Consider the following 12,933-nt stretch of genomic DNA (forward strand, 5'->3'; position numbering starts at 1 on the left):
AGACTCGATTTTGTGTTTTGGATCATTTTCTTGCTGCATGACCCAGCTGCACTTCAGCTCACTGACAGATGGCCAGACATTCGCCTGTAGAATTTGAATATTTTTTTCCCTCATCAATCTACACACAATACTCCATAATGACGAAGTTAAGCTATTGCAAATGTATAAAAAAAACTAAAACACATACGTATTCAGATGCTTTACTCAGTACATTGTTGAAGAACCTTTGGCAGGGATTACAGCATCGAGTCTTCTTGGGTATGACGCTACAAGCTTGGCACACCTGTATTTGGGGAGTTACTCCCATTCTTCTCTCCAGATCCTCTCAAGCTCTGTCAGGTTGGATGAGGAGCGTTGCTGCACAGTTATTTTCAGGTCTTTTGGCGAACTCAAAGCGGGCTGTCCTGCCTTTTACTGAGGACTGGCTTCCGTCTAGCCACTCTACCATAAAAGGCCTGATTGGTGGAGTGCTGCAGAGATGGTAGTCCTTCTGGAAGGTTCTCCATCTCCAGAGGAACTCTGGAGCCCAGAGTGACCATCGGGGTTTTGGTCTCCTCCCTGATCAAGGCCCTTCTCCCCCGATTGCTCTGTTTGGCCGGGTGGCCAGCTCTAGGAAGAGTATTGGTGGTTCCATGCTTCTTCCATTTAAGAATGATGGAGGTCAATAAGTTTTTGGGGACCTTCAACGCTGCAGAAATGTTTTGGTACCTTTCCCCAGATCTGTGCCTCGACAATCTTGTCGTCTCAGAGCTCTTTGTACAATTCCTTCGACCTCATGGCCTGATTTTTTTCTCTGACATGCACTATCAACTGTGGGACATTATAGACAGGTGTGTGCCTTTTCCAACTCATGTCCAGTCAATTGAATTTACCACAGGTGGACTTCAATCAAGTTGTAGAAACATCAAGAATGATCAATGGAAACAGGATGCACCTGAGCTCAATTTCGAGTCTGAATACTTATGTAAATAAGGTATTTATTTTATTAAATACATTTGCAAAAAAATCGAGACCTATTCGCTTTGATATTATGGGGCATTGTGTGTAGACTGATGAGGAAAATGTTTTATTTAATCCATTTTAGATTAAGGCTGTAACGTAACAAAATGTGGAAAAAGTCAAGGGGTCTGAATACTTTCCGAATGCACTGTAGGAAGAGGAATATTAGAAAGTGTAGAGAATCAACATGGTAGCGCGATCAAAAGAATAATAAGACAAGTGTTTTTGGCTTAAAAAAATTATACTAGAGGGTAAAAAAAAAAATACGTTGAAGTGATCACTTATTCTAACGTAAGAATTACTTGGTGTTTAATGTCCTGTAATGTAATCTTAATTGAAAGCACGGCCTTTAAAAAGCTTCCAGAGTGGCGCAGCAGTCTAAGGCACTGCATCGCAGTGTTGCAGCGTCACTACAGCCTGGGGTTTGATCCCAGTCCCATAGGGTGCCGCACAATTCTCCCAGCGTCGTCCAGGTTAGGGGAGGGTTTACTTGGCTCCACACGCTCTAACAACTCCTTGTGGCGGGCCGGGCGCATGAAAGCTCACGTCGGTTGTCAGTTGAACGGTGCTTCTTCTGACACAGTGCAGCTGGTTTCTGGGTTAAGCGAGCAGGTGTTAAGAAGCACGGTTTGGCGGGACATGGGGGTAAAAATAAAAAATAATAACAGCTGACTGATTTAGTCATTATATAAACATTCTTGATAGTAGTGGAAATTAACAATCGTCGACCTTGGCTTAGTCGTCAGGCTATTACATACTTTGCCAATGCAATGTACCCGGTCCAAAACTGGTGAGGACAACTTCTTGCCCCAGGACCTCTGAAAATGTTAGACATGAATTTAACGACATTAGATCTGTCTTCAATATTTATGAACTGTAAATATTTGAACAGCGAGAAATTTGGAGACTTGTCTATGGTGTCGGTGAGGAACTTGTTTTTGTTCCCAAGCAATGGTGTACCATTCCTCCAGTGCAACAATTCTGTCATTGTAGCCTGACAGATGCTGTTCACCATTCATGATCCGTTGGCCATGGCCGTCGATGGTCTTGCAAACGCCATCTAGAGTAGCTGATATCAGGACCAAAGCAGTGTCTATTGTCCCTTTGAGTTCTGAGACCATCATGATGTGTAGTTTGTCCAAGTCGGCAGGTAGGCCTGGTGCGGGCTGTCAGCCATCTTAGTCATCTCCGCCATAGGTGGCGCCATCTTAGTCATTGCCAGCAGAGAGTTTTCGTTCAGACTGTCTTTGGGACGCAGTTTGTGAGCCATTTTGAGTAAGAAGTTGCGTTCGACGTTAGAAAAAGTAAATCCTACTAGTAGTGAAAGTACAGAAGCTACCTCACGTTACTCCCACATGTTAACCTGGAGGCCTCTACATAAAACCCGGACCCTCCAAATAAAACATAGCTATGCGATAGTAGAATTAGTATGAATATTCGGACATGGCCAAAGATAAAAGAACGAGATGGTTACCTCAGCCTGCCAGGTGAGAGTGGCAGCGTTGAGGGCAGGGATACGGCCTGTCCCCAGCACGGCAATAGTCTCCCCGTCATCATCCACCACCTTGAAGTCCAGGTCCTCATTGTACTTCCTGCGCTTCACCTGTCGCCCCGAGCGACGCTTCTACGAGAGAGAGTTTACACTAAGTGCCTTCATGACATTAGCTACTGCACATTAGCTACTGCACATACCAGTCAACAGTTGACACCTACTCATTCAAGGGTTTTTCTTTATTTTCTACATTGTAGAATAACAGTGAAGAAATAAAAACTATGAAATAACACATATGGAACCATGCAGTAACCAAAGAAAATGTGGTTTTCCTTCCTGTGGTGGTCCTCATGAGAGCCAGTTTCATCATAGCGCTCAATGGTTTTTGCGACTGGTTTTTCTTTGAGCCAATCAGTTGTGTGGTGACAAGGTAGGATTGGTATACAGAATATAGCCCTATTTGGTAAAATACCAAGTCTATATTATGGCAAGAACAGCTCAACTAAGCAAAGAAAAATGACAGTCCATCATTACTTTAAGACATGAAAGTCAGTCAATGTGGAAAAGTTCAAGAACTTTGAAAGTTTCTTTAAGTGCAGTCGCAAAAACCCATCAAACGCTATGATTAAATTGGCTTTCATGAGGATAACCACAGGAAAGGAAGACCCAGCGTTACCTCTGCTGCAGAAGATAAGTTCATTAGAGTTCCCAGCCTCAGAAATTGCAGCCCAAATAAATGCTACAAAGATCAAGTAACAGACATCAACATCAACTGTTCAGAGGAGACTGCGTGAATCAGGCCTTCATGGTCAAATTGTTGTAAAGAAACCACTACTAATGGACACAAACAAGAGACTTGCTTGGGCCAAGAAACACGAGCAACAGACATTAAACTGGTGGAAATTGTCTTTTGGTCTGATGAGTCCAAATGTGAGATTTTTGGTTCCAACCGCCATGTCTTTGTGAGACGCAGAGTAGGTGAACGGATGGTCTTCGCATGTGTGGTGCTTACACAGCATTGCTACCACAGCATTCTGCAGCGATATGCCATCCACTTAATCAGCATGGCTACTGTAACAGTTTAGCTTCCGTCTCTCTCCTCACCCCTACCTGGGCTCGAACCAGGGACCCTCTGCACACGTCGATGACAGCCACCCTCGAAGCATCGTTACCCATCGCTCCACAAAAGCCGCGGCCCTTTCTGAGCAAGGGGAACAACTACTTCAAGGTCTCAGAGTGAGTGACGTCACCGATTGAAACGCTATTAGCTAGCTAGCCATTTTACATCAGTTACACTACTGCAGCATTCTGCAGCAATACACCATCGCATCTGGTTTGCGCTTAGTGGGACTATCATTTGTTTTTCAACAGGACAATGACCCAACTCACCTCCAGGCAGTGTAAGAGCTATTTGACCAGGAAGGAGAGTGATGGAGTGCTGCATCAAATGATCTGACCTCCACAATCACCCGACCTCAACCCAATTGAGATGGTTTTGGATGAGATGGACTGCAGAGTGAAGAAAAAGAAGCCAACAAATGCTCAGCATATGTGGGAACTCCTTCAAGACTTATGGAAAATCATTCCAGGTGAAGCTGGTTGAGAGAATGCCATGAGTGTGCAAAAGCTGTCATCAAGGCAAAGGGTGGCTACTTTAAAGAAAACATAGATGTTTAACACTTTTTTGGTTACTACATGATTCCATGTGTGTTAGTTCATAGTTGATGTCTTCACTATTATTCTACAATGCAGAAAATAGTAAAAATAAAAATAAAAACCCTTGAATGAGCAGGTGTCCAAACTTTTGACTGCTACTGCGCACACAAACATGCATTTTTGTTAACCAAATTGGCAGAACTGGAGTAATAATGAACGGCAACAAATAGGGTTTAACCAGCGTCACCGCTGAACCCCTGATTAGTGGGGTCAAAATCGTGATTTCCTGTTTTGTAATGGTGTTTCCACACTAGGAGCTTGAACCAACACTGGAATTGTGAAAATTATAAACATTGCTTCTTTTTTTTGTTCTTTGCCTGGAATTTCATATTTTTCAGGTGAGACAGTATTTGGCCCAGAGCATGACATCACAATCTGATTATTCTGACCAATAACCAGTCATTTTTCTTGCATATGTATCCTATATGTTTTTTTTACCTTTATTTAACTTGGCAAGTCAGTTAAGAACAAATTCTTATTTTCAATGACGGCCTAAGAACAGTGGTTCGGGGGCAGAACGGCAGATTTTTACCTTGTCAGCTCGGGGATTCGATCTTGCAACCTTTCAGTTACTAGTCCAACGCTCTAACCACTAGGCTACCTGCCACCCCCACTTTGAGAGGGAGAATGTATTTTTTTACAAAACATTGTACAAATGGAAACAACATGCAGAATTGTGAGTACAATTTACATATAAATACAGAAAATGGCAATACTAACTAAAATACAATAAACAAAAATAGGCAAAAAATATATATTTGTCAACAAACCATGGGCTGGGACGGCTAATACTTTGATATGCTAGAGTCTAGACAACCCTATCTGCCAATCAGGGCTGTGTATGGAAATATATTTCAAATTTGTATCACCATGCCCACAAGATCAGACTGAGCATTTCAATGGCAAAAAGAGGCTCAGGGAAATAAGTGCGAAAAATACTGAGTTAGTTTCATGAAATACAAAGCGATAAAAAATGTAATCAAAAGACTGCAAGGAGGCTTTAGAGAAGCAAGTGTCACTCAGTCTGCTCTTGCCCCAACCTGTCAGTCAGTTCCTCACCGTGTTGTCGAGGGGATCGATGCTCTCCTCTCCCCCGATGGCCAGCGTGGACAGGAAGGCCACATTCTCTCTCCCCCCAGCCTCCTGGAGAACTGCCTCGCTTTTCCGCTTGCCCTTTTTCTTCTTCTCCGCTGGGACCGGCCCTTGGAAGACTTGCGCTCTGTAGAAACACAGCAGGGTTGGCACCATAAAAACAGAAGTCCACAAGGGAGTGTTCGTAATCTGCACTCAACTGACCAGAGGGGTCACATGGCGGCATTGTGCGTTTATCGCCTTGCCACCTCACATCTCGGCAGGTATACTAGCAGAGAATACAAAAGCTAGATACAGTGCATTCGGAAAGTATTCAGACCCCTTGACTTTTTCCACATTGTTACGTTACAGCCTTGTATATATAATGTATTATTGGTTTGTCCCCCCCCCCCCCCCAGCTACACACAATACCCTATAATGACAAAGCAAAAACTGGTTGACATTTTTGCAAATGTATTAAAAATAAAGTTAGTCAGAATACTTATGTAAATGTGCTAAGTATCCGGGCTGGGCCACTCAAGGACATTCAGAGACTTGACGTGAAGCCACTCCTGCGTTGTCTTGGCTGTGTGCTCAGGGTTGCCATGTTGGAAGTTGAACCTTCTCCCCAGTCTGAGGTCCGGAGCGCTCTGGGGCAGGTTATCAATGATCTCTCTGTACTTTGCTTTGTTCATCTTTCCCCCGATCCTGACTGGTCTCCCAGTCCCTGAAGAACATCCCCACAGCATGATCCTGCCACCATCATGCTTCACCATAGGTGTGGTGCCAGGTTTCCTCCAGACATGACACTTGACATTCAGGCCAAAGAGTTCAAGCTTGGTTTCATCAGACCAGAGAATCTTATTTCTCATAGTCTGGGAGTCCTTTAGGTGCCTTTTGGAAAACTCCAAGTGGGCTATCATGTGCCTTTTACTGAAGAGTGGCTTCCTTCTGGCCACTACCATAAAGGCCTGATTGGTGGAGTGCTGCAGAGATGGGAGAAACTTCCAGAAGGACAACGAATCTCCACAGAGGAACTCTGGAGCTCTGTCAGAGTGACCATTGGGCAGCCAGCTCTAGGAAGAGTCTTGGTGGTTCCAAACTTCCACTTAAGAATGGAGGCCACTGTTTTTGGGGACCGTCAATACTAAAGAAATGTTTTTGTAAATTTCCCCAGATCTGTGCTGCAACACAGTCCGGTCTTGGAGGACTACGGACAATTCCTTCGATCTTTTGGCTTGGTTTTTGCTCTGACATGCACGGTCAACTGTGGGACCTTATATAGACAGGTGTGCCTTTCTAAATCATGTCCAATCAATTGAATTTACCAGAGGTGAACTCCAATGAAGTTGTAGAAACCAAGGATGATCAATGGAAACAGGATGCACCTGAGCTCAATTTCGAGTCTCATTGCAAAGGATCTGAATACTTATATAAATAAGGTTTATTTAATACATTTCCAAAAATTGTGTAGATTGATGAGTATTTTTTTAAACCCATTTTAGAATAAGGCTGTAACGTAACAAAATGTGGAAAAAGTCAAGGTCTGAATACTTTCCGAATGCACTGTAAGTGGGCAATGTTTTTTTTTTCATGGCAATGTTAATTTTCTAACGTCCTTTTTTTGGGAACGCAGAGGTTTAAAAAGGTTCCCCACAGTTTTCATCTCAAATCCACCCGTTCTGCAGAGCGATTAGAAAAATGTCTCCCAATCCGCTATGGAAATGCCAAATAGACCACAGAATTTTGCTAGATATTAGCACCGAACGAATATCTCCCTAGATCCCATAACAAAGGCTCAATGACATGGTGCAACTTGGGAAATCTCACCTTTGGGGGAAAAAAATCTAAATATCTCTAACTAAAGCCATACAAAGTTGATTTACTTGTTTAAAAAGTGAGGCGAGTGAGCAATTTATTATTTTTTTTAACCCCAACCTTGCAAGGTTTTGTACTGACTTTACCAAGACATTTTAGAATGGCAGTCACAGGGACCACAGTTTGAGTCCTGGTCAGGGTCATTAGCACCTTTGAAAGCCTGTCCCAGCTGACTTTTAGGCACAGTTCATTAAATCAGAGGCATATATCTGCCATTTTTTATAATTGATTGTAGTCTACATATAGTAGTATATATATTCTATTTAGCTTGAATTCTACGTTTAACCTTCTCACGTGTGAGTTTCAAATATGTAACAGTCCACCCAGCAAGAGTTGTTTTTTTTATGCGTGCAATATGCTCCAAAACTGTATTATTACACAATAGGACAGTTAACCAGCGTTGCCCTCAAACCAAGGAACGCTACTTGCTAATTATCTACACTGAACAAAAACGCAACATGTAAAATGTTGATCCCATGTTTCATGAGCTGAATAAAAGATCCCAAAAATGTTCCATTGGCACAAAAGGTTCTCAAATTTTGTGCACAAATCACATTTTGTTAGTCACATACACGTGTTTAGCAGATGTTATTGTGAGTGTAGCAAAATGCTTGTGCTTCAAGTTCCGACAGTGCAGCAATATCTAACAATTTCACATATACCCAATAAAACACAAATCTAAGTAAAGAATGGAAATAATAATATAGACAAGCAATGGAAGAGCGGCATAGACTAAGATACAGTAGAATAGTATATACACATGAGCTGAGTAATGAAAGACATGTAAATATTATTAAAGTGGCCAATGATTTCAAGTCTGTATATAGGCAGCAGCCTCTCCTGCTAGTGATGGCTATTTAACAGTGATGGCCTTGAGATAGCAGTTTCAGTCTTTGTCCCAGCTTTGATGCACCTGTACCAGGTCTTCAAATCACATTTTATTGGTCACATACACATGGTTAGCAGAGGTTATTGCGAGTGTAGCGAAATGCTTATTCTTCTAGATCCAACAGCGGAGCAGTATCTAACAATTCCACAAAACCTAATACACACAATCTAGTAAAGGAATGGGATAAGAATATATAAATATGGATGAGCAGTGACAGAGCGGCAAATATGCAATAGATAGTGTAGGTTACAGTATATACATGAGAAGTAATGCGAGACATGTAAACATTAAAGTGGCATTATTAAAGTAACTAGTGTTCCATTTATTAAAGTGGTCAATGATATCAAGTTTGTAGGTAGGCAGCCGCCTCTGTGCTAGTGATGGCTGTTGATCAAATCTGATGGCCTTGAGATAGAAAAACAGCTTCTGTCTCTCGGTCCCAGCTTTGATGCACCTCTACTGACCTCGCCTTCTGGATGATAGCGGGGTGAACAGGCAGTGGCTCGGGTGGTTGTTGTCCTTGATTATCTTTTTGGCCTTCCTGTGACATCGGGCGGTGTAGGAGGGCAGGTAGTTTGCCCCCGGTGATGCGTTGTGCAGACCTCACTACCCTCTGGAGAGCCTTACGGTTGTGGGTGGAGCAGTTGCCGTACCAGGCGGTGATATAGCCCGACAGGATGCGCTTGATTGTACACCTGTAAAAGTTAGTGAGGGTTTTCAGTGACAAGCCACATTTTTTCAGCCTTCTGAGGTTGAAGAGGCGCTGTTGTGCCTTCACCACACTGTCTGTGTGGGTGGAACATTTCAGTTTGTCGGTGATATGTACACCGAGGAACTTAAATTATAAAATTATAATAAAATAAAAACTTTCCACCTTCTCCACTTCTGTCCCATCGATGTGGATAGGGGGGTGCTCCCTATGCAGTTTCCTGAAGTCCACGATCATCTCTGATTTTCTGACATTGAGTGAGAGGTTATTTTCCTGACATCACACTCGAGGGCCCTCACCTCCTCCCTATAGGCTGTCTTGTCGTTGTTGGTAATAAAGCCTACCACTGTTGTGTGTCTGCAAACTTTATGATTGAGTTGGAGGCGTGCATGGCCATGCAGTCGTGGGTGAACAAGGAGTAGAGGGGGCTGACAACGCACCCTTGTGGGGCCCCAGTGCTGAGGATCAGCGGAGTGGAGATGTTTCCTACCTTCACCACCTGGGGGCGGCCCGTCAGGAAATCCAGGGTCAAGACCCAGGGTCTCAAGCTTAATGATGAGTTGAGGGTACAATGGTGTTGAATGCTGAGCTGTAGTCAATGAACAGCCTTCTTACATAGGGCAGTGTGCAGTGTGATGGCGATTGCATCGTCTGTGGACCTATTGGGGCGGTAAGCAAATTGAAGTGGGTCTAGGATGACCGGTAAGGTGAAGGTGATATGATCCTTGACTCGTCTCAAAGCACTTCATGATGACAGAGGTGAGTGCTACGAGGCGATAGTCATTTAGTTCCGTTACCTTTGCATTCTTGGGTACAGGAACAATGGCGGCCATCTTGAAGCATTTCTGGGACAGCAGACTGGGATAGGGAGAGATTGAATATGTCCGTAAAAACACCAGCCAGCTGGTCTGCACATGTTCTGAGGATGCAGCTAGGGATGCCATCTGGGCTGGCAGCCTTGCGAGGGTTAACACATTTAAATGTCTTACTCACGTTGGCCACAGAGAAGGAGAGCCCACAGTCCTTGGTACAAGCTGCGTCGGTGGCAATGTTATCCTCAAAGCGGGCAAAGAACGTGTTAACCTCTTACATCTAGACGTTCCGCTAGCGGAACGAACACCTGCTCCAATATCCAATGATAGGCATCGTGAATTACAAATTCCTCAAAAATACAAAAACTTCCATTTTTCAAACATATGACTATTTCACAGCATTTTAAAGACAAGACTCTCCTTTATCTAACCACACTGTCCGATTTCAAAAAGGCTTTACAACGAAAGCAAAACATTAGATTATGTCAGCAGAGTACCCAGCCAGAAATAATCAGACACCCATTTTTCAAGCTAGCATATAATGTCACAAAAACCCAGAAGACAGCTAAATGCAGCACTAACCTTTGATGATCTTCATCAGATGACACACCTAGGACATTATGTTATACAATACATGCATGTTTTGTTCAATCAAGTTCATATTTATATAAAAAAAACTGCTTTTTACATTAGCATGTGACGTTCAGAACTAGCATACCCCCCGCAAACTTCCGGCGAATTCACTAACAATTTACTAAATTACTCACGATAAACGTTCACAAAAAGCATAAATTATTTTAAGAATTATAGATACAGAACTCCTCTATGCACTCGATATGTCCGATTTTAAAATAGCTTTTTGGTGAAAGCACATTTTGCAATATTCTAAGTACATAGCCCAGCCATCACGGGCTAGCTATTTAGACACCCGGCAAGTTTAGCACTCACCAATATCAGATTTACTATTATAAAAGTTTGATTACCTTTTGTTGTCTTTGTCAGAATGCACTCCCAGGACTGCTACTTCAATAACAAATGTTGGTTTGGTCCAAAATAATCCATCGTTATATCCGAATAGCGGCGTTTTGTTTGTGCGTCCCAGACACTATCCGAAATGGTAAATCAGGGTCGCGTGCATGGCGCAATTCGTGACAAAAGATTTCTAAATATTCCATTACCGTACTTCGAAGCATGTCAACCGCTGTTTAAAATCAATTTTTATGCAATTTATCTCGTAAAAAAGCGATAATATTCCGACCGGGAATCTCCTTTTCGGCAAACAGAGGAAAAATCACAAAGACGGGGGCGGCCAGGTCACGCGCCTAAGCCCACAGTCCCTTGATCGGCCACTTGAGAAAGGCGATAATGTGTTTCAGCCTGGGGCTGGGATGACGACATTCAGGTTTTTCCCGGGCTCTGAGCGCCCATGGAAGACGTAGGAAATGTCACGTTAGAGCAGAGATCCTTTGTAAAAGATAGAGATGGCAAAGAAGTTCAAGAAATGGTCAGACAGGCCACTTCCTGTAAAGGAATCTCTCAGGTTTTGACCTGCCATTTGAGTTCTGTTATACTCACAGACACCATTCAAACAGTTTTAGAAACTTTGGAGTGTTTTCTATCCAAAGCCAATAATTATATGCATATTCTAGTTACTGGGGAGGAGTAGTAACCAGATTAAATCGGGTACGTTTTTTATCCAGCCGTGAAAATACTGCCCCCTAGCCATAACATGTTAAGCTTATCCGGAAGCAAGAAGTCAGTGTCCAGCGACACGACTGCTTTTCCTTTTGTAGTCAGTGATCGTCTGTAGAGCCTGCCACATACGTCGTGTCTGAGTCATTGAATTGCAAATCCAATGTCTCTATACTGACGTTTTGCCTGTTTGATTGCCTTGGAGGGAATGACTACTCTGTATTCTTCCATATTCCCAGGTCACCATACCATTTTTAAATGCAGTGGTTCGCAAATGCTGCCATCTATCCACGGTTTCTGGTTAGGGTAGGTTTTAATAGTCACAGTGGGTATAACATCTCCTATACACTTCCTGGTGAACTCCGTTACCGTTTTAGTGAATATTATTCTTCGGAAGCTACCAGGAACATATCCCAGTCCGAGTAATCAAAACAATCTTGAAGCTTGGATTCCGATTGGTCAGACCAGCATTGAATAGTCCTTAGCATGTATACTTCCTGTTTGAGTTTCTGCCTATTGGAAGGGAGGAGCAAAATAGAGTCATGGTCAGAAAGGAGGGTGGGCGAGGGCCTTGTATGCAGCCCAGAAGTTGGAGTAACAGAGGTCTAGTGTTTTAGCAGTGCGAGTGCTACTGTCAATATGCTGATAGAATTTAAGCAGCCTTTTCCTCAAATTTCCTTTGTTAAAATCCCCAGCTACAATAAATGCAGCCTCAGGATATATGGTTTCCAGTTTGCATTAAGTCCAGTGAAGTTCCTTTAGTTCCTGTATGTTATCACAATTACACCATGAGTCGTTAAATCATGAAACATACACCCCTGCCCTTCTTCACCGGAGAGATGTTTATTCCTGTCGGCGCGATGAACTGAGAATACAGATAGCTGAAGCAGTGGGTCTCCTAAGTCGGACTAGAAGACCGCTTTGAGTACCCCTTATCCGCCGGCGTTGTTTTGGGTCGGCCTCTGGAATCAGTTCAATATCCCTGGGTGGTGCAAAGAAAGGATCCGCTTCGGGAAAGTCTTCCTAGTCATAATGCTGGTAGTAATGGTGAGTTACCGCCGCTCTGATATCCAACAGTTCTTCCCGGCTGTATGTAATAACACATACAGTGGTTCCTCCTTTAAAAGTTGCATCATACTGTGGCACACCTTGCGGGCTGCCGCAGCATTCTATGGCACGTCATTTAATTATTTGTCAGCCATTTTTTCTGTTAATACAAGTCAGTGCTAGTCTGACCACCATAGGGCATATTTGAGAAGCATTTGATAGTCCTCTATATTGTTATTACCAGAGACAGGGAGGTTAGGCGGGAGACCGGGTTTCAATTCCCCGACGGGGAAGAAGGAATAGGCTGTCCTTGTAAATAAGAATTTGTTCTTAACTGATTCCATATGTGTTATTTCATAGTTGTGATGTCTTCACTATTATTATACAATGTAGAAAAGAGTAAAAATATAGAAAATCCTGGAATGAGTATGTGTCCAAACATTTGACTGGTACTTGATTAATTAATTTGATTAATATTATGGTCTTTCTATTCCTTGAAAAACTCTCTGGCTAAATTCAGACTGTTTCGCTCTCGGAGTGCACACTGGACGTTCGGCCGAGGAGTAGGGTTGATTTGAGCTTTCTGGCCTTACAATGGCAGTCAAGCACCCAAGCTAACGTTGGCTAG

General features: G+C 43.0%; 1 protein-coding gene across 9 annotated transcripts in view; it reads right to left on the reverse strand.

The window, feature by feature from the left end:
• The window catches only part of LOC106582632 (ATP-dependent chromatin remodeler CHD6), a 117,080-nt gene that overhangs the window by 76,901 nt on the left and 27,246 nt on the right, over nucleotides 1–12,933 (reverse strand). For all 9 annotated transcript variants that reach the window (XR_001323356.3, XM_014165873.3, XM_014165874.3 and 6 more), the window contains 2 exons: nucleotides 5,267–5,426; nucleotides 2,474–2,623 (listed from right to left, as the gene is read on the reverse strand). Coding sequence is in view for 8 of the 9 variants with exons in the window: in XM_014165873.3 (XP_014021348.1) it covers nucleotides 2,474–2,623; nucleotides 5,267–5,426 (310 nt within the window). In the remaining variant the exon portion in view is untranslated. The remainder of the gene's footprint in view (nucleotides 1–2,473; nucleotides 2,624–5,266; nucleotides 5,427–12,933) is intronic.

This window comes from Salmo salar, chromosome 22 (genome assembly GCF_965601325.2).
Source record: "Salmo salar chromosome 22, fSalSal1, whole genome shotgun sequence".
Lineage (NCBI taxonomy): Eukaryota > Metazoa > Chordata > Actinopteri > Salmoniformes > Salmonidae > Salmo > Salmo salar.